The 23332-nt window shown below is 36.0% G+C and overlaps 1 protein-coding gene across 2 annotated transcripts in view; it reads right to left on the bottom strand.

The window, feature by feature from the left end:
- Positions 1–23332, bottom strand: part of WDHD1 (WD repeat and HMG-box DNA binding protein 1) — a 58883-nt gene that overhangs the window by 30077 nt on the left and 5474 nt on the right. For both annotated transcript variants that reach the window (XM_084877443.1, XM_084877444.1), the window contains exons 3-12: positions 15824–15935; positions 14237–14388; positions 13244–13355; positions 13017–13067; positions 11526–11621; positions 7073–7165; positions 6210–6316; positions 5364–5505; positions 3503–3710; positions 405–592 (exon numbers count right to left, since the gene is read on the bottom strand). In XM_084877443.1, coding sequence (XP_084733569.1) covers positions 405–592; positions 3503–3710; positions 5364–5505; positions 6210–6316; positions 7073–7165; positions 11526–11621; positions 13017–13067; positions 13244–13355; positions 14237–14388; positions 15824–15935 — 1261 coding nt within the window. The remainder of the gene's footprint in view (positions 1–404; positions 593–3502; positions 3711–5363; positions 5506–6209; positions 6317–7072; positions 7166–11525; positions 11622–13016; positions 13068–13243; positions 13356–14236; positions 14389–15823; positions 15936–23332) is intronic.

Below are 23332 nucleotides of genomic sequence, written 5' to 3'. Positions count from 1 at the left end.
AAGCTGCCTTCTAAAAAAATTTTCTAACTAGCGTTTTGTAGTCAGTATAATCTCCTATATAAAAACAAACATAATATGTGAAATAAGATTTAGAAGTATAGTCAAGAGGTATCACAAGATTTACAGTCAAATTTACTTAGGTTCATTATATATCATTTTGCAGAGAAAACTTTAACACAATTTTCAAAAATAAAGTTGAAATAAGACTAAGGCTGTGACTTAACCGTAAAACAAATCAACCACAAAATTAAAATCAACCAGAGTGCTCCAGGCTAGTTTTTTTAAGTTTTTTAAAAATCAAGTGTTTTAAAAATACTTTTTACCAAACTAATTAGCTATAGTGAGATAAAATGCTTCAAAGTGAGAAAAACTATTTAAAAGTTAAGCGTAGACCCAAGGCTTACCATGAATCTGTGAGTGAGATGCGAGGGTGTTGAACCTGACTGAAATGGCTTTTGCCGGGGAGTTGGCATTGGCCCATCATACAATGGCCTTTGGGATGTTACAAGTGGTAGGTTGTAAATGCTCTCTGCTTGATCATCTTCCTCCTTCTCTTTCAGAAGACTAGAACCAGTTTTTAGCAATGTAATATCTAAAACACAAAGGATTATAATTAGAGAACCATAAATACCAATGACCTGGAAAAAGAAAAGCACAATGAAATCTAATAACCTTTTCAGTCAAACTTAGTAACACCAACAGGCTATATTTACCTCTTTCACTTTGCTAACATTTGCAGTGATGGTGCAAAAGCAATGGAGGGTAAAACTACTGGTGCTTTAGCATTAATCAAGGCAGGGACACCAATCTATTAGTGGTCAATGCATTGTTAATCACCACTCAATTACAGCAAAAATATAATTTTATTAAATCTTGGTCACTGCATAAATTTTTTAAAAATGTTTTCTGTGTTAAGATGGGAAGTGTACATAGATATGATGGTTGTCTCAACAATAAAGCATTTGAGCAATTGAGTTGTAAGCTGAATTGATTTTTTTCATGAACCACCATTTTTACTTAAAAGAATGCCAGATAAACTATAGTTATGCAGATCTGGGTCTTTGGCAAACATTTTCTTGAAAATGATTAACTGACAGAATTTGTTGCCACTAAAATTTGACCTTACGAACAAAAATCAAAATATTGGAAAACTTGTATCGGTTGCACCATGAGCTTGATTGCTTCCCAATATTTAAAAACTTCTGATGAGATTGGTGATGATACTAACAAATATATTTTAGACAATGCATTCATATTAGGAAGGTCCAAAAACCTCAGAGAATCAGTATTTATCAAATTACCAATGCATATACTACAAAATCAAACATGGTAAAAGATCAATTCAAAGTTCAAGTTAGACCAATGGATTTTTAAAAATATTTTTATTTTTATTTTTTTTTTTTTATTTTTTTAAATATATGTTATTGATTTTGTACAGAGAGGAAGGGAGAGAGATAGAAAGCTATTGTAGAAACATCGATGAGAGAGAGTCATCGATCAGCTGCCTCTTGCACACCCCCTACTGGGGATATGCCCACAACCAAGGTATATGCCCTTGACCGGAATCGAACCCGGGACCCTTCAGTCCCCAAGCTGACGCTCTATCCATTGAGCCAAACCGGTCTCGGCAATATTTTTTTTTTTTTTTTTATTGATTTCAGAGAGGAAGGGAGAGGGAGAGAGAGAAACATCAATAATGAGAGAGAATAACTAATTTGCTGACTCCTACATGTTCCCTACTTGGGATTGAATCTGCAACCCAGGCATGTGTCCCTGACCAGAATCAAAACCAAGCCTCTTCAGTCTGCAGGACAACTCTCTATCCACTGAGCCAAATCAGCTAGGGCAGACCAATGGATTTTAATGTAAAAGGGTTGAAAAGTTCATTGAAAAGTTTTCAAGCCCTGGCTGAGTAGCTCAGTTGGTTAGAGCATGGCCCTGCTACACCAAGGTTGTGGGTTTGAGTTCGGGTGAGGGCATATACAAAAATCAACCAATGAATACATAAATAGGTGGAACAACAAATAGATATTTCTCTCTATTCCTCTTTCTCAAAAATAAATAAATTTAAAATAAAAGTTTTCAGATTTCACATTGCAAATAATACTTAAGAAGCTTTCATCATGTGTTGAGATTTTTGGTACAGTGGCAAAGAAGAATATCCACACTTATTTAAAAAGGCTATTAAAATACTTTTTCTGCCAAAACCAGTTTGGCTCAGTGGATAGAGTGTTGGCCTGGTCCAAGGTTTGATTCTGGTCAAGGGCATGTACCTTGGTTGCAGGCATATCCCCAGTAGGGGGTGTGCAAGAGGCAGCTGATGGATGATTCTCTCTCATCGATGTTTCTGACTCTCTCTTCCTCTCTGTAAAAAATCAATAAAAATATATTTTTTTAAAAATCAACTACATTCTAATTTAAAAAATAAATAAATAAAAAAAATACTTTTTCCTTTTCAAACTACATTTTTGTGTGGGACTGATTTTTCTTCATAAACTTCCAGCAAAAACAATATATAGCAGTACAATGAGCTCTTGAGACCAAATAATTCTCAAACGATTCTATTCTATAAACTCAATATGATTCAAATGCAGCACAATTTACCACTGTGCATTGGCATTTTACTTGTTACTATAGTATGTGCGTTGTTACAATAGGCACTTTATTTGAAAGTTTTTAATTATAATCTCAATTTCTTTAACAGATATAGTACTATTCAGATTATCTATTTCTTCTTGAGTTAACTTGGGAGTTTGTATCTTTCAAAGAATTTGTCCACTTCATCTAACTTGTTGAATTTATGGGCACAAAGTTGTAATATTCTATTATCTTTATTATATTAATAATAGTGTTGACTTACCTAAACATAATGTGAACTATATATGTAATTTTAAATTTTCTAGTATACATATTTTAAAAATTAAAAACATGGGTAATTAAATTTAATAATATATTGCATTTAAAGTATAATTTTAGCATGTACTTAATGTAAAAAATGATTACAATATTTTATGTTCTTTTTTTCATACTGTCCTTGAAAATTTGGTTGCATTACACACTTAACATCATTTCTTAATTTAAACTAGCCACATTTCAAGTGCTCAATAACCACATGTGGCTAGTGGTTACCATTTTGGATAGTGAGGATCTATAGGATCTATGGTAACGAACCCTTTTCAACACTTATATCAGTAATTTGTATTTTCTCTTTCTTTTCTTGGTCAGGATAGAGATTATCAATTTTATTGATCTTTTCAAAGAAATAGCTTTTCATTTAATTGACTTTTTAAATAGTTTTATTAGGAAGGTCCAAAAACCCTCAAAATTCCATTGAATTCTGCGTTTTATTATTTCCTTTCTTTTGCTTGCTTGGGGTTAATTTCCTCTTCTCTTTTTAATTTGCTAAAGCAAAAACTTAGGTCATTGACTTTAAATAAAAGTTTTAATAAAAATTGAGATTAATCAGCAGGATGGATCATCACATCCACAAGTCAATTCATACCAACTGAGTTTTCATCATCTTCTAGGAAGTGACTTCGCTGTCTAGGACGACCTGAAGCCAGCATGATGTCATCATCCTCATCATCATTTATAATCCCTTTTGAAAAAGAGGGGGTCTCGACTGTATTGTCATTTAGAAAATCACCAGCATTACTTGTATCATCCCCATCAAAAAGATCATTGTAATCCTCTTCCACTCTGCTAGATACCTTGAACAAATGAATACAGATTAGAAAATATTAGTGAACTATTTTGATAAGCTCAATTACTCAAAAGGCAATCTTTTAACATGCACCTATAAACTCTATTAAGCAATGATCTGATAAGATTACTTAATTAATAAGTGTATTTATGAGGATTACATTTATATAAGGCTTAGTCCTTATCTTAAATGCCTTGTAGTCTATGAATGGGCCAGGAGTATGAAATAAGAGTGTGCATATACCCAAATACCAGGCAAGTTTTATTCCCCAATAGTCATTCCCCAGAGAAGAAGTCACCTACAAGTCCCTAATTATGACATTCTCTCATTTACTTTTATTTTGAACAAAATACTACTTAGGTAAGATATATTTGCTCTAAATTATCTCAGTTAAGGCTAGTTTTGTTTTGTTTGTTTTTTGATGCTTTAGAAGTAAACAGAATAGAACCAATAGGAAAACAAAGAAATTCAACAGAGTTCATCATTGATCCCTAGGAATACGAACAGACCATGTATTAAATGTAAACAGTTTTTGAGATCACTTTAACTGCCTTCTATTAGGGAAGGGAAGGATTTGGTGCCTTTTTCCAACCACCTCTGTCCCCATGTACACGTCTATACTATTCTCCTACCCTAATCTTCCCAATATAGACATATTCTCATTTTGGTCAGATCGATAGTATTTAATTTTTACGACAATGCTATTCATAACAATACTTATAAAGTACTGTGCTAGAGACTTTTCTAAATTTTTTTTGCCATCTTTTAAAATTAGTCTGAAAAATGTTGTCCACAGTAGCAATTGAAGTAAAAACCCCAACAATTTTTTTTAAAGGCAACTATCCTACTTCTAATCAATCAAATCTTCCCTTTCTCAGTTCTAAGGTATCAGGTATCTGAGCAGGAATGACTATATATAAAGTCTATAATCTTCAACTGGAAGACCAAGACTTGAAATATGAATGGAAGAATAATGAACAAAAGCAAGGAGATGTATAAAACAAGCTGTACTGATTTGCTTTTTCCTTTCTCTCTCTTTTTTTATTTTATTTATTTTTCAGGGTGGAATGTTTAGATCAAGCCTTCAATAGGGCTGCATGGCTAAGCATAAGAGGTATATGGGGAACTCTAAAAATTAAGGCTAATTCAGAGCAGAAAAAGTTTATAGCCTAAAACTAAGTTATAATTATTAACCTAATTGTTATCTATGAAACATTTACAAGCATACCTCATTTTATTATGCTTCACAGATAATGCATTTTTTACAAATTGAAGACAAATACCCTCCATTAGCAAAAACATTACAACACACTGAGGCTCAAAAGATGATTAACAATTTCTAGCAAGAAAGTATTTAACTAACAATCCTGAAAATACCTAGATAGGAAAACAGTATTTTACAAAGATGTTTCTTAGAAAGTTAAGGGATATTAACAGGCACTATATGGGGGGGAAAAAACAGCTTCTTAATAAAATATATTTGGGATATATTAAATTAAACAAGTTTAAACAGTTTTTATTACAGAATCATTACTGAGTATCTAATATAGAGTTACATGAATTGTAATTTTCCAAGAAGTAATGCAGTTTGTGATGTTTTCCAAATCCATATAACCACAGATATATGTTCAAGAAATTGTTCTACCATATTACTTATTACCTTACTGCTTGATATCTTTCCATTGGGGTTACAAACATTCTCCAGTAGCCCTAGATTTCCTTCTGCATCAGTATAAGCTATTCGACCACAAGTAGGATGCCAGGCCAGGCCACAAATTGCATAACCTTTCTCATGTTTCACTCTAAAAATTAAAAAGTAAGTTCTTAAGGCACTGTCAAGAAAAATGTAAGCTATACATTTCTTTAGGTAAATTTTAGTTAGAAAAGGTTAAATGGTAATAATTATACACGATTGCCCTGAGTGGGCAGGGCCTCCCTCTGTGGGGACAATCCATCACGGAGCCCTGGCTGGGTGGGCAGGGCCTACCTCTTTGCGATCTATCTCGGGACTCCCAGACCGTGAGAGGGCTCAGGCTGAGCTGAGGGACCCTCCTCCCCCTGCCTCGAGTGCATAAATTTCATGCACCGAGCCTCTAGTCAATAAACAAAAAGGTTAAATGACTTTTGACACACTACTAGTAGGTTTTTGTTTGCATTTTGACAATCTAATAATTACAAATTTGAAATGCTTCATAAGACAAACAAAGGCCTAATTAAAATAAGCAATTAAGCCAAAACCGGTTTGGCTCAGCAGTAGAGCGTCGGTCTGTGGACTGAAAGGTCCCGGGGTTCGATTCCGGTCAACGGCATGTATGTTGGTTGCGGGCACATCTCCAGTAGGGGGTGTGCAGGAGGCAGCTGGTCAATGTTTCACTCTCATCGACGTTTCTGGCTCTCTATCTCTCTCCCTTTCTCTCTGTAAAAAATCAATAAAATATATATTAAAAATAATAATAAAATAAAATAAAATAAGCAATTAAGAGAAAAAAGATACATTGAATCATACCTTTCCATGCAATCTTTGGTTTCCACATTCCAAACTATAATTGAACCATTAATACTCCCTGCAGCTAAATAATGCCCACAAGGAGACCAGGTTACTATATTGAGGGTCTATAAAGAAAAAACAATAAATGACAATTTTGTATAATTTGAAACTACACACGTACTTTACCAAATTCAAATTTGTATAACCCTTATTCAATATATTCCAGGTAACTTCTAATTAGGTCTGAAAACAAATCTTGCTTACTTCTTTCTTTTTCAGTAATTTTCAACTACTATCAGTAGCTATTAGTTTATCATGAGAAAATTATTCTGGCACAGTTTTAAAAGCAAAATCTAAAAAAAATGTTATTATCCTGGAAAGAGAGATAACACAAGGTATCCTGTTAGCAGTCACTATCAAGATAAAGAGAAGCAGTCAGTGAAGTGAACCTTGGTAAGCCATTGCTCAATTACTGGGCTTGTGTTTCTTTAACTGCAAAATGGGTATGTGAGAGTGAAAGTGAGAGAGAGAATATAGACCAAAAACTTTTCCTGTTCTAAAATTATAGAGTCTATGATCATAAGTCTCAGTAAAACTCATTTAGAAATAAAGGTCAAATACTGCTAACATGAGAATAACTTCTAATACTATGTTAGGGTTAAATTTGACTTCTTATAAATTAAGTTTTTCTTATCAAGTTTCTCAAAGAAAAACTGTCAGGTTATTCGCTAAGTGAAGAAAGGCTGAGGGGAAGAAAAGGACACAAAAACAACAGACTGAAATTCTCCATTTCTAACAATATTTAACTACAACTGTGTTTAGGCAAAGTATGTATTAAATATTCCCTTTAGCCTACTGAAAATGTCCCTTTCAAAACTTACCTGAGAGATAAAATTATCTGAAAGATCAAATAGATTATTCCAAGTTTCTCTTCTATATAACTTAACAGATTTTTCCACAGGAACTGCAAGCAACTATTAGAAAAGATAAATTGATTAAACAAAAGTTTACATTAAATTAATTGAAAGAGAAAAAAAGGCAAAAAATTTATCCAAGCTTACAAAACATAAGGGCAAATTTGTATTTTAATTGGCAACTAACAAAACTCAGAAAATTACTTAAAATTTTGATAAGCAAAGAATGAGTGATGTTCACTCCACTCCACTGAAAATCAGAATGCTTGCTACTATGTTTTTAATACTACTTTTTAAGGTATCTAAGCCCTTTGAATCCAAAAATTCATCTTATTTACCTGAAAATCTTAAGAAAAGGAAATTTATCTTACTATATATTCTTCCAAAGAAATAGACTCGAAAAAATTTAAAATGGTATACTCTTTTCATGTTACTTTTGAACTTTGACTACGGTATATTGTATGTGAAAACCAGACTATCACTATAATTTCATTTTGTATTCTTTAGTATGAAAGGTTATATATACCAGATGTACGAGGTAATAATGCAGATTTTTTTCCCAATAGATGGAATTACACATATGTTGATATATATGCAATTTGATATGTATGCTATTTTGTTGTAATGACAGCAAGCTTCAAAACTTCATATGTCAAATTTGCTGAAGGTGTTAAATATCAAATTTCATGCCAAAAAAAGAGCATTTGCAAGAAGTTTTAATTCACTGCTTTATTTTGAAGAAAATTGCTGCTGAAAGTTATCTTATTCTTCGGGAAGCTTATGGTGAACATGCTCCATCTCAAGATACTTGTGAACACTGGTTTAAATGCTTTAAAAGTGATAATTTCGATGTGAAAGACAAAGAACATCCAGATCAACCGAAAAAATTTGAAGACTAACAATTAGCAGCACTATTGGATGAAGATGCGTGTCAAACTCAAAAACAACTTGCAGAAAAATTAAACACTGCTCAGCAAACAATTTCCGTTCATTTACAAACAATGGGAAAGATTTTAAAAGAAAAATGGGTGCCACAACAACTGAATGAAAGAAAAATGGAAAGCAGAAAAGTTATCAGTAAAATGTTGCTTCAATGGCATGAAAGAAAGTCTTTTTTGCATCGAATTATGACTGGTGATGAAAGTGGATGTACTTTAGAATCCCAAATGCATAAAATCATGGGTTGATCCAGGTCAACCATCAACATTGACTGCAAGGCCAAATTGCTTCGGAAAAAAGACAATGCTCTGTGTTTGGTGGGATCAGGAAAGTTTGGTGTATTATGAGCTTCTAAAACCAGATGAAACCATTAATACTGATTGCTACCGATAACAAATAATCAATTTGAATCACACTTTGATCATAAAAGGACGAGAATGGGCCAGAAGACACAGCAAAGTAATTTTGCTTCATGATAATGTACCATCACACACTTCAAAACCAGTTAAAGACATGTTAAAAGATCTTGCCTGGGAAGTATTAACCCTGCCCAATTAGGGTGGGGGGCTGCTCTGGGGTGGGGGGCTGATCTGGGGTGGCAGGCTGATCTGGGGTGGCGGGCTGATCTGGGTGGGGCCAGGTGGGGGGAGGGGCTGCAGGAGGTTGGCCAGCTGTCCCCGCCCCCTATTGGGAGAGGCAGAGGGGTGATCAGGGGGTAGAGCCGGCAGGGGGGAGGGGCTGCAGGCCAATCAGGGTGGTGGAGGCCCACTGGGTGTGGGCTTGGGGGAGGGAGTCAGGGGAAGGGGCTGCAGGAGGTTGGCCAGCCAGCCTCACCATCCATTGGAGTAAGGGGGAGGGGGCAATCAGGGGCAGAGCAGGTGGAGGGGCTGTGGACCCATGGGGGTGGGAGAGGCCGATGGGGGTGGGGGGCCCCATGCCCTCCCTGATCAGGATGGTTCGATGGCCACAGTGGGCATCATAGTGACTGGTTGTTCTGATTGTTAAGGCGTTCTGGTCCCTGGCTTTTTATATAGATGAAGTTAGCTCTTTGTCATATTGTTTCAAACTTCACAGTTTGTCATTTGTCCTTTGGCTCTGAAATATTTTTTATCATACAAAAATATTTGCTTTTTATATTAATCATCTTTTCTGAAAAATTTCACACATACAGAAAAGTTGAAAGAATAAAGCAGATTCACCATGTGATGGGAAGTCTCCAAGATGGTCATCCTCAATGGCTTTCACCTCCTGGTATTTATGCCCTTTGCCAATTCAGTTACTAAATCTCCTTTTCTCCGCCTTTATTATACACTAAATTTCCATATATATTGGATCCATTTCTCTGTTTAATAGATATCTGTCCAGTCATTCAGTAGCAAACTTTTAACTCGTATAGCATCATAATGTTATATTTGACTGGGTTAGCCTCCATCATTTTTCTTTTTTAAGACTTTAGTTTTCCATATGGATTTTAGAATCAGCAGCCTGATTTCCCAAAAAATCTTACTGATATTTTATATATATATTTTTTTTAAAATATTTTTTATTGATTTTTCACAGAGAGGAAGAGAGAGGGATAGAGAGTTAGAAACATCGATGAGAGAGAATTATCGATCAGCTGCCTCTTGCACACCCCCCACTGGGGATGTGCCCGCAACCAAGGTACATGCCCTTGCCCAGAATCGAACCCGGGACCTTTCAGTCCGCAGGCCGACGCTCTATCCACTGAGCCAAACCGGTCCCAGCTGATATTTTATATTTTAATGTTGTCCAAACTATAGAATAATTTAGGGAAGAATTAAATCTTTATTTCTATAAAAAATTTCCGGTTTGGCTCAGTGGTAGAGCGTCGGTCTGCGGACTGAAGGGTCCCAGGTTCAATTCCGGTCAAGGGCATGTACCTTGGTTGCGGGCACATCCCCTGTAGGGGGTGTGCAAGAGGCAGCTGGATGAAGTTTCTCTCTCATCGACGTTTCTAGCTCTCTATCTCTCTCCCTTCCTCTCTGTAAAATATCAATAAAATATATTAAAAATAAATATGAAAAAAATCAATAATATATATATATTTTTTTTCATTTCCTTTCTAAGACTAGGATATATTTTTCTATTTAGCAAGTCTTCTTTGAGTCCTCTTGCTAGTATGTTAAAGTTGTCTTTATATAGATGATCATATTTCTTACAAAATTATACCTAGTTATCTTTTTTGATACAATTCTTTTTGAAAATGATAGTTTTATTTTTGCCCACTGTATATTCTAAATGGCTATTGTTTATATATAGGATTGTTATTGATCTGTATTTTTTTTTTTTATGTTTTTATTGATTTTACAGGGAGAGGAAGGAAGAGGGAGAGAGAAAAAATCAATGAGAGACATCAATAGCTGTCTCCTGCATGACCCGACTAGGGATCAAGCCCACAATCTGGGGATGTGCCCTGACCAGTAATCGAACTAGTGACCTTTTGGTTCATGAGTCAGTGCTCAACCAATGAGCCACACTGGCCAAGCTGTTATTGTTTTTGAATATTAATTTTGCTTACAGCTCCTTTACTCAATTTTCCCAGCTCACTTTCTTGGAATTTCCTTATATGCAAGCATTTTATTTGCAGATGAGCATTCTCCTTCTTCCATTCAAACCCTCTCATAGCTTTCTAGTGTCTAACTGTATCTGCTAGTACAGTACATCTTCAAAATGTTAAGTAATGGTGGTAAAAGTGGACATAATAAGACTGTCTCCATTAACCATGGATGGTAAGAATATAAAAGTAATTCATTCATGCAGAATGTACTATTTAAAGATTCTTTAAAAAGCTGAACTATTTCACCGAAACCGGTTTGGCTCAGTGGTAGAGCGTCGGTCTGTGGACTGAAAGGTCCCGGGTTCGATTCCGGTCAAGGGCATGTACATTGGTTACAGGCACATCCCCGGTAGGGGGTGTGCAGGAGGCAGCTGGTCGATGTTTCTCTCTCATCAACGTTTCTAGCTTTCTATCTCTCTCCCTTCCTCTCTCCAAAAAATCAATAAAAATAAAAAATAAAAAATAAATTTAAAAAAAGCTGAACTGTTTCTCAAAGCATTTCAATATTAATTAGGCCTGGAGCTCAAAAATTTATAATCCAAATAAAATAGTTACAATTTAAAAACTATTTTCACACCCTAACTGGTTTGGCTCAGTGGATAGAGCGTAGGACTGTGGGCTCAAGGGTCCCAGGTTCGATTCCGGTCAAGGGCATATATCTTGGTTGCGGGCACATCCCTAGTAGGAGTTGTACATGAGGCAGCTGATCGATGTTTCTCTTCCCATCGATGTTTCTGACTCTATTCCTCTTCCTTCCTCTCTTAAAAAAAAAACACCAATAAAATGTTTTCTAAAAAAAGTTTTAAATTTTTTTCTAAAAAATACAAACCTGTTCTCACATTCAAACTTGTTAATAACTAAAACAAATAATTTTTTTAAAAGTTGAAAATTAGAGTCACTTACCTTCCCACTTTTTGGCTGCCAAGCAAGTCTGCAGATTGATTTTGCATTTATCTCATCATTGACCTTTTGTAGCAGTGGCCAACTGATAGCACATGTCTAATAAAAAAAAAAAAATTACTTCCCTTTATAAAAATTCTCCCCAAAAGATATGCAGAACTGAATATTTAATAGGTGGATTCTTCAAATTGATATGTAGCTCAGAAAAAAAGTCAAATTAATCACTTTCATCTAATTATGACAATGTTTGATTTATCGAAATTACTTTAAATATTTCAGAGGTATGAAGTGCTCAAGTTTTAAGTAATTGGATTAAAAGAAACATTTCCTATGTAAAATAAGTAAACTATACTCATTGAATAAACATACATATACACACATGCAAAAAACTCCCAAACTATTACATTAAAATTTTTAAGTGTCTACAGAAATAAATTTGGTCAAATTAATAATTCTTTTTCTTTACAGTTTCTTTTGAGTAACATTAGTAACTGTTTTTATGGTCGATTTCCATAATAATCTAATGCAAAAGTATGTTGAAGACTAGTTGTTTTCTTACTTAATTACAGGAAAATTTCATTTTTAGGTTTTATAAATCAATAAGGGAAATTCAGTCTTATAAATTATTTACAAACTGCCATCTGTTGGGATCTAAATATTGGGATACAAAAATAAAATAAAGCATGGGCCACACTTAATGTGGATTCATATAACAACTATTCTAACCCAAACAGATAAAAGATTTTTTATTTATTTATCTTTATTTTTTGCTTGTGTAATTAAAAAGATAAAACATATCTATGTTTATTAGCTCAGAGCCTCCTCATGACAACCCGGTGAGGTAGGCGGAGAAGATTACAATTCCCATGGTATATGCATATGTATTCAGAAATGAAGCTCAGAGAGGAAAAGTGTCAAGTCCAGTGGTTCCCAAGGTACAGCACACACCCACAGGAAGGGGGGAGGGAAAGGGGGAGACAATTTGATTTTAAGTGGGGGCAATTCAAGAATGAGTTAACAATGAATTTTTTGCATTTCTTATGGTTCTAGGGGGCCTCATCTACAGAATATCCTATATAATAAAAGGCTAATATGCAAATAACCAAATGGTGGAACGACTGGTCACTATGATGTGCACTGACCACCAGGGGGCAGACACTCAATGCAGAGGCTGCCCCTGGTGGTCAGTGTGCCCCCACAGGGAGAGCTCTGCTCAGCCAGAAGCCAGGCTCATGACTGGTGAGCACAGGGGCAGTGGTGGGAGCCTCTCCCGCCTCTGTGGCAATGCTAAGGATGTCTGACTGACATCTTAGGCCCAGTAAGCGGTCAGTCAGACATCCCTCCCAGGGCTCTCAGACTTCGAGAGGGTACAGGCCAGGCTGAGGGACCTCCCCCCAAGTACACGGATTTCGTGCACCAGGCCTCTAGTAATATATAACACTCAATATATTACAGAAATGGGCAGAAGTTTTAAATTCAAATTGATGAGTTTACCTGATCTGAAATTTGCCACACTTTGACAGATCCATCACAACTAGATGATGCCTGCAGGAATAAAACAATAGATTTTTCTGCAGTTACAGCCATATATAATACTATATGGAAACTGGTTGGATTAATATATCAAAACGACTTTTATCAACTGGATGAAATTTTCTAATTCTCTTACAATTTCAAACATAATAAAGAAAAATGCAAAAAGAGAAGAGGAAAATTATTACCAGAAAGATGTCCTTAGGATCAAAGGAAAGACTTAAAACAGGGGCTTCATGTCCTCGAAATGTTTTCTGTTGGCTGCAATCCATCACATCTACAACTTTGACTAGAAAGTCACTATGAACAATAAGAGTAATGTACATGAATAAATGCCAATACAAAAGACTCTCCTAAGCCCTAGCCGGTTTGGTTCAATGGATAGAGCGTTGGCCTGCAAACTGAAAGGTTCCGGGTTCGATTCCGAGCAAGGGCTTGATCCCCAGTAGGGGACATGCAGGAGGCAGCCAATCAGTGATTCTCTCTCATCATTGATATTTCTATCTCTCTCTCTCCCCCTCTCCATTCCCTCTGAAATCAATAAAAATATATTTTAAAATAAAGGAGTCTCCTAAAAGCTATGACCCAAATATTTCAAAATCACAAGAAACTTAATTCTTTAAAGCAACTTGTGAAGTCTGACAGCCAGATTTAATGACCAACATTTTAGTTTTGCTCTATAAAGATGCTAAAAACACAAGTCCAGATTTCCCATTATGTTAAAATACAAATATTCCATAAGTGGTTTCCATAATTACATTTTAGACTTCTATTATTTGCTAATATAATTACTGTCACAACCATTTTTAAAAGATCTGTACCTTTTACTCCACCATGGCAACTCACCAATTACATATTTTTCCTATGACAAATAAACCTCAAGAAAAAACACAAAAATCCTGACTGTACAGGCCCAATTCTACCTGAAATAATTTTTAAAATTTTGTATCATATTATCATCCTTTACCAATCTTTTTCTAAATAGACTGTCTGCAAAGCAATATACATATCACAATTCACAAGCACAAGTTTTCCCTTCAAAAACCTTTACTAGTTAAAGACTTTAATATATAAATTAAGTGAACAAACAAAGAGTCATGAAAATGTTCATCTGAAAGCAATGAATGAGGCCATTCTGTTCTAACAGAATTATTTCCTTTTCTGATATCAAAGAGCCTTACCCAGATCCAGCGGCGATTTTTGTACCACCACTATTAAAGACCACATGATTTGCATTTGTGGTGAAGCGAGTCAATATACCATCTGGAACTCCTTCAGGAAATGTATGGACTTGAATAGTATTGTTAGATACTGCAGTGACCAATTTTCCACTCTAAAAGAAAAATAAAAGAAATATTGACAAGACAAATCCAAATTGATTGGGAATCTCTCCATAGTTAAAAATCTTAAAAACAAAAACAAAAAAAACCTTATAAATATAGCACATGTCAAAAAAATTATCAATGTACAATTTTCCTGAAATGTATATTAGCAAGACAAACTTATTTGCTCCTTTTAGAAAACTTCACCAGCCAAAAATTTAGCCCCTGATTTTTCTGGTTAAGAAACATATTTAATTAGTATTTTTATGGATTTCTGAGTGTCATTTAAAAAAACACAACTAGTCTGAGTGAGGGATGAGCATATTAGAAGATATAGACACAAAGGTTACACTATAGTTTTCACACTAAAATATTTACATTACATGTCTTTCTGGAATAGGATAAAATCTAAATGCAGAATCCACAGCACCTTTGCAAAAACAGTGAATAGTCCTAGCTGATGTGGCTCAGTTGATTGAGCATCATCCTGTGTACTGAAAGGTCACCAGTTCAATTCCTGGTCAGGGCACATACCCAGGCAGCTAGCACAGGAGGCAGCCAACCAGTATTTCTCTTTCTATCTCTCTCCCCGCTTCCCTCGCCCTCTCTGAAAGCAAAAAAACCCCACAAATTTTAGCCCTGGTCGGTATGCCCAATGGTTAGAGTGTCAGCCTATGAACCAAAGGGTCATGGGTTCGATTCCGGTCAAGGGAACATACCTCAGTTGCAGGCTCAATCCCTACTGGGCATGTTCGGGAGGCAACTAATCAATGTGTCTCTCTCACATTGATGTTTTTCTCTCTGTGTCTCTCCCCTTCCCTTTCACACTCTCTAAAAATATCCTCAAGTGAGGATTAACAAAAAAGAAAACAACTAAGTACACAGAAAATTTCAGGCTCCTATATGATCAACAGATACCACTGTTTTGCAGAGTTTTTAACTAAGAGTCATAAAAGGTTAAGGATCTGCCTTAGTACTATAGTTTGATTACGGTACTTTTCAAAAAGAGAGATTAAGTCTCAACATACTAAATCATAGCTTACCAACCCAATAGAAGTTTTTATTAATTATCTGGTCAATTTATTAATTTCCATTAAATAATAACCACTAAGAGAAACAAACTACTCAAGTTTGTTAACAAATATACTCTATCATATAGCAATAAATCTCAGCCACATTTGCACATTTAGGACCCTTAGCCTACCTACAGCACCTGCTTCCACTCCAGTGGAAATTGAACTTGATGATAACAATGAGATGTTACCAAAAAGCAAAATTTGGGAGAATGCATATATCTGTTTGAATAACAGTACAGATATTCCAAATTTGAACTATAATTATACATTTATCAAGTTGAATTACTGGTTGAATTATAAGTTGAATATAATGCCTACATTATAACTAATCCAAGTAATTAAAAATAGTTGCTGCAATTGTTTTTAATACCTTCAAAGCACATGAATATGCCTTTTCTCCAACATTAATGGACTTAGGATCATCATCATCCAAGTCTTCCCAAATCCTCACATCACCATCACTTCCACAAGTCACAATACAACTGTGAAGGAAACACACTCATTAAAAAAAGTCACCCAGAGGAGAATCCAAGATGGCTGCTCGGGTAGGCACCTAGCCGCAGCCGCAAGCAACAATTTCAATAAAATACAACTAAAATATAAAATGGACATTACCCAGAACTACAGGAAAGTCGACTGACTGGAAATTCTACAACGAGAAGCAAGGAGAAAACCAGAAGGAAGCGCGGAGGAGCTGTAAAAGCCCAAGGTACGGAGACACGTGGTGCGCCAGGAGAGGACGGAGCCGGAGAGGAGGGAGGCCGAGTGCCTGGCTGGTGTTCCCTAGCAGGAAGGAGATAAGCACTCCGACTGTGCTGGGACCCCAACTGCTCTGAACTCCCGTTCTAGGCCAGACCCCGGGGACCCAGGCTCATCCAGAGGGAGCTGGGCTGTAAGGCAGAACCCGGGGAAGCTGCGAAAGGAGGTCCCAGAGGCACGCACACTGCGCGCAGAGAAGGGACGGCCTACTGCCCTGGCGGGAAGGAGACAGGGGCTCCAGACTGCTCTGAACGCCACCCCCAACTCCACTTCCAACTGAACTGAACCCCAGTTTCGGGCCCATTGCGGGAGAGCCTACACTGTTTGGTAGCAGGCGAAAATCGAGGGCACCTTTCTCTCAGAGGTGCTTGCAACAAGTACTGAAGGACCTTGAGTCTCAGGAGTCGCATAGGGCGGGGCTGACTGAAGCCAAGGCTGTAGGCTCCACCCTGAAACTCCGCCCCATCAGAAAAGCTGCCTGCGAAAATGCCTAAACCAAATAGATCACAAATGAAAGAAAGGGAGGACAAAAAGCGACTGGATATAGAGTTCAAAACCACACTTATAAGGTTTTTCAAGAGTTTCCTAGAAAAGGCCGATAAAATAAATGAGACCTATGAGGTTATGAAAAGGGATCAACAAGAAATAAAGAATACATTGTCTGAAATAAAAAATATTATACAGAGTCCTAAAAACAGAATAGAAGATTGCAAGAATCAAGTCAAAGATTTGGAACATAAAGAGCCAGAAGACACTCCTCTGCAGAAGCTAGAAGGCAAGAGAATCCAGAAAATTGAAGATAATGTAAGAAACCTCTGGGACAACTTCAAACGATCCAACATCAGAATCATGGGGGTCCCAGAAGATGAGAGAGAGCAAGATATCGAAAACATACTGAAAGAAATAGTGACAGAAAACTTCCCCCACCTAGGGAAAGAATTGGATTTACAAGTCCAGGAAGCACACAGAACTCCAAATAAGAGGAATCCAAAGAGGACCACACCAAGACAAATCATAATTAAGATTCCAAGAGCAAAGGACAAAGAGAGAATATTAAAAGCAGCAAGAGCTAAGCAGGTGGTTACCTATAAAGGAGCACCTATACGATTGTCAGCTGATTTCTCAACAGAAACCATGCAGGCCAGACGGGAATGGCAAGAAATATTCAAGGTGATGAACAGCAAGAACCTACAGCCAAAAATACTCTACCCAGCAAAGCTATCACTCAGAATCGAAGGTCAGATAAAGAGCTTCACTAATAAAAAAAAGCTAAAGGAGTTCATCACCACCAAACCAGAATTATATGAATTGCTGAAGGGGGTTCTTTCAGAAGAGAAAGTAAATAAAGATAAAAATTATGAACAACAAATACGTAACTATCAACAAGTGAATCTAAAAACCAAGGAAATTAAAAAAAAATCTGATGAACAATATTAACTGTTGAATATAATAGAATCAGAGGTATGGAAGGGGAGTGAACTAATGATTCTTGGGGAAAAGGGGAGAGGGGAATGTGGGAAGAGACTGAACACAAACTGTGCACCTATGGATGAGGACAATGGGGAGTGGGGATTGGGCAGAGGGTGGGGTGGGAAGTGGGGGGAAAGGAACACTTGTAATAATATGAACAATAAAAATTTATTTAAAAAAAATAAAAAAATAATTATATTTTAATATCTACTGTGTTTACATGTACTAAATTCACAAAAATATATTTTTGACCAGTAATACTAATTTAAAGGAACCTTTTGATTTTAACATATTGTAAATTAGCATTTGAAATGTGTGGAATTCATTCAAAGACATTCATTTTTGTAAACTGTGCTGTTTTCTACAATAAATTTTATTTATTAGATTAAAAAAAAAAAAAAAAAAGTCACCCTGTTTTCAGGCCGATTTTTTTAGAATGCTACTTAGGTGGGAATTTTTTTTTTTTTTAAATAAAATCAAGATATTAGATAATACCCTGTTTCCCCGAAAATAAGACAGTGTCTTATATTAATTTTTGCTCCCAAAGATGTGCTAGGTCTTATTTTCAGGGGATGTCTTATTTTTCCATGAAGAAGAATACAGTACACATTTATTGTTAAATGAAAATAAAGGAAATTTATTACCTGTATACGGTATGCTAGTACGGTCGTTGTCAACACAAACCAGACAAACTGTGAATCCTACAGTATCAAAAATTTACTCATTTATTCAATGACAATCATGTCATCATCTTCTGGAATATCATCATAACAATCCAATTCCTAAATTTCCTGGTGAATTTCTTATGACTCCATTTCTTTCAGAATCAGTGGACCAAATCTCTCATGTTTAGCCTAGGGGGGCCTTATTTTCGGTGGATACCTTATATTTCACTCAGAAGGAAACCTGTAAATAGGTCTTATTTTCGGAGGATGTTTTATTTTTGGGGAAACACGGTAGGTTTTCTCATTTTACATTCATAAGCCTCAATAACAAAGACCATTAATCTCCTATTCTGTAAAGAAAAAGGTGAGTTTAATGTTCTCTTTAGTTCCTCCTTAGCATAAGTCTTTATTTGTAATAATGTAAGAAAGATGGTATAATCTCTATAACAGCAGAGACCAAGTCTCCCGTCCTAACCATTGCGTCTTTAGCACAAAGCAGTCTATTATATAGGAACTTTGATGAATGTTTGTGGAATGAATAAATGGATGAAAGAGTTAAATTATCCCAACCTGATTATGCAAATGACTACCTACAGCTCTCAAATCTTATCCTATAAAATAAAAGGCTAATATGCAAATTGACCGAAGAGCAGAACCACTGGTCACTATGATGCGTAGTGACCACGAGGGGGCAGATGCTCAATGCAGGAGCTGCCTCCTGGTGTTCAGTGCACCAGAAGCTGGGCTCATGGCTGGTGAGTGCAACGGTGGTGGCGGGAGCTTCTCCCACCTCTGTGGTAGTCAGATTCCCAAGGGCTCCCAGACTGCAAGACTGAGGACAACCCCCTCCAAGTGCATGAATTTCATGCACCGGGCCTTTAGTTTTACATATTGTCTTGCAAGTGCTTTTATTCATCCAGTATATGTCCTATCTACACAAACAAAAGCCAATGAAATATAAAAATAACATGAAAAATGGCAAAGAGGAGCCATAAAAGAACTGTGAATATTCAGAAGAAAAAGATTAATTTCCACTTGGAAAATCAGAAGGGTGGTATTTAACTCTGGGAAGTCAAAGGACAAGTAGGATACGCTGACATTGGTAAAAAGAGCAGTTTCAAATAGATAAAACACATGAAATAGGAAGTTAGTAAAGCTTGTGGGAATTTCCCTAGACAGTCCAGGAAATATTAATAGACAGAAAATGTAGATTGGGATCATTCTATTTAGGATAACCTTAATGCCATAGTGAGGAGCTTGGACTCCATTCTTAAGGAAATAAATAAGAGGACCATAAGTATCAGTTTCCCCAGGATATCCCCATTTTATGCATCCAGCTCATTTAGTGTTTATCCTTGATCAGTATTAGTTGCATCAAAATTGGTTGGGGTGAATTTGACAGCTCTCTTCTTTGCATTTCCAGCTTTTGTCATGATCCTGTTTAGTAATGTAACAAATACAATGAATAGAGTTCTCACTTTAACACATAGGTAAATCTGAAAGACAACTGAAGATAACTCATCTCCCCCTTTCCTTTCTTGATGCAAGTTAACACCTCCTTTCAAGGACAAGAAGTATTAACTGATAAAAACCAAAGTAAGGCCAAATATTAGTCCTTAGGGAAAGTGATTTTTTTCAGTATCCAGTGGTGATGGGAAAAATATTTCATATTGCTGTCCCTAACAAATATTTGGTCTACCAGCCACAGGATATATACAAAGTTGCTAGGGGGTGGGGCCAGTGGGAAACAATAGTAAAGTACTATGGAATTAACAAGAAATATGTGCAAGAAACAGTTAAGTAGTCTTTTGAAGATCTTTTAGAGTAGTTTGAACATTCTTCCTACAGTATTTTTGTCGTTTACTGTAGAAATAAAAATACTAATTTTATTATTGGCTATACTTTTTAAATTTTGCAAAAACAAAAAAACTCTCAGTACCAATGAACTGAAGAAAAATACTTCAAGTACATGTTTAATAAAAAATTAAATATTAAATTTGTCTGCTCCTCAAGCATTTGACAATAAAAGGGTAACTTGAACAAAATCTTTTTCTTTTTTTTTAATATATTTTATTGATTTTCTACAGAGAGGAAGGGAGAGTGATAGAGAGTTAGAAACATCGATGAGAGAGAGTCATCGATCAGCCACCTCTTGCACACCCCCTACTGGGGATATGCCCGCAACCAAGGTACATGCCCTTGACCGGAATCGAACCCGGGACCTTTCAGTCCCCAAGCCGATGCTCTATCCATTGAGCCAAACCGGTTTCGGCTGAACAAAATCTTAATTGACATTTACCATGGAGCCTATAGTGACAACACCAACCACAGGAAAGTCAGAAGATAAACAACTCCTAAAGAAGCATCAGCATCTATTTCATAAGTCCACAGACTGCCTGTAGCTGCCAGTGAGTTTGATCATGATGGACGGTCTTGTCAATCATGACTCTGCTGTTCAGAACTTTCTGATGATGGAAATGGTCTACATCTGGCTACTGAGCAATTGAAGTGGAACTTAGGAACTGAATTTTTAATTTAGTTACTTTTAATTAATTTAAATCTAAATAGCTACAAGTAGCTAGTAACTACAGTACTGGACAATGCAGTATTAAAACAAATGACCAGCCCCAGCTGGTTTGGTTAGTGTTGGCCAGTGGACTGAAGGGTCACAGGTTCTATTCCTGGTCAAGGGCACATACCCAGTTGCAGGTCCAATCCCTAGCCCTAATAGGAACAAGTGCGGAAGGCAACTAACCCATGTCTCTCTTTCACTTTTATATTTCTCTCCCCAGCCTCCCTTCCACTCTGTCTGAAAATCAGTGAAAAAATATTTGCCAGTGAGGATTTAAAACACACACACACACACACACACACACACACACACACACACACACCACGTTCTAAACCAATTTTATTCATTTTTCATTCTAAGTTTTCTAGTGCAAGTATGAAAAGTGAAATGATAGCTGTTAATGTATTGTTTCCATTAGTAAAAGAGTTTTCAAACAGTTAAATGATACTGGTTTTACATCAATGTCATCAGAGTTTTGAAATAGAAAGTGAGTCAGATTAATTCCAATAATGGTTTAGTTTTCCATTCAGTTTACGAAAACAAAATACAGCTTCTGTAAGTTCATTACGTTGAAAGTGAAACATCTAACATTATAAGGAATTCTATCAAACTTCATTTGAAAAGTTTAATGCTACAGATAAAATTCTTACTTTTTATAATAACAATATAAATTCTCACAGAGCACAATACTGTAAAAACAATGTTCTTACTAATCTATAAAACACAAATGTACTTGGAACTTGAATTATAATTCATAATTATGCCCAATTAAGCTGTGATAATATACCAATCAAAACAGAAGCCATACTTGTCAAATTTTTAGATAATTTAAAAAATATATATCTTTATTGATTTCAGAGAGGATAGAGAGAAAGAAAGAGAGAGAAACATCAATGATGAGAGAGAATCATTGAGCAGCTGCCTCTTGCATGCCCCACACTGGGGATCAACCTACAAACTGGGTATATACCCTGACCGGGAATCAAATCATGACTTCCTGCTTCATAGGTCGATCGATTCTCAACCACTGAGCCATGCTGGCTGGGCTAGATTATATGTTTAATGTTAGATTATCAATGTAAAAAGACTTTTTTAGTGTTAAATGTCACAAATGTTTTTTAGGAAATTTTGTTTTGAAATAGTTTTTGAATAGAAACGTCATAAACCAAAACAGAGTAATTTGCTAATCAATAAATAATTCAAAATACTACTATTGTAATTGCAATTCTCTTGAAATCCTTATCCTCATTCTCAAAGGTCTTCTAGTTCAGCGTTTTTCAACCGCTGTTCCTGCAGACAAGACAAGAATTTTATAATTTTTCACTATTTAGTTTACTTAATATTTCATAATAAAGTAATTATAAAATACTTTCTTTGTGTTTATTTGATTCCTATTCAAGAGAATTACTTTATATATAGTCAATGTAGGCACAGAGTTAAATTTTTTAACATTTTCTAATGGTGGTGTGCCTCGTGATTTTTTTCATGAAACAAGTGTGCCTTTGCCCAAAAAAGGTTGAAAAACACTGTTCTAGTTTATACGATAAATTAAGAAATCCCCTGTAAGTTTCTGAGAACCAGGACAAATTCTATTAATGCCTTTATCTTCCTTAGCACATGTTTAACTACAAAAAGGCAATGATTTCAAAGGCATTTCTCACCATCTGGATTCTCTATCCTCACAGAGCAATGTTGTTCCCTATCAGACCAGCCCTCCCTAACTTTTCCATTGGGCCTCATGAGATTCATGATCAGGCACCAGCAAAATTTCTATGTCATTAGCTCTTTTTCTGAACATTCCTCTAAGGACACTGCTTCCTCTTAAGCCTCTTAAGTGGTGGCTGATTTCTCTTCTACATTCCTCTGGGGCCTAGAGGTAGGCTTTCCATGCATTTCATGCATTTCCACTTGCATTCTGCCACACTCTCTCTTTAAAAATAATTTTTTTTGAAGTGTGAAACTGCCATCAGACCACCTATAGATTCTTAAAGAGAAATCCCCCTAGTTTCCTAAGAATTTGTAGCACAAGGCTCATTGTTATTTTCTAATACTATTCCTTTCATTATTCTTAGTGTTTTCAACATCCATATAGGTGAAACTTTCTGATACTCAATCTTGCCCTCTGCCCCATCTGACTCCCATAGTGATGGACTAGATTTTGTCTTTATCGATATAGCAAATGCTCCACAATCTCAACTACAATCATCCTCATAACTTATCTTTTCACCTGGCACCTTTAATATCCCAACTCCAACAATTTTTAAAATTCTAATTAGGATCTACAATCTAATGAAACTACCTTTTCACTGTCTTTCCTTTCGAGTTCTACATCCCTCCTAAACTGGCTTAGATTCCATAGTCTGTTACTAAAATCACTCTGCATCACCCTGAAACCCCTTGGCCCTTTTTGACT

Source organism: Pipistrellus hanaki (assembly GCF_964339955.1).
Source record: "Pipistrellus hanaki genome assembly, chromosome: 1".
Classification (NCBI taxonomy): domain Eukaryota; kingdom Metazoa; phylum Chordata; class Mammalia; order Chiroptera; family Vespertilionidae; genus Pipistrellus; species Pipistrellus hanaki.
This window is presented reverse-complemented; position numbering and strand designations above follow the sequence as displayed.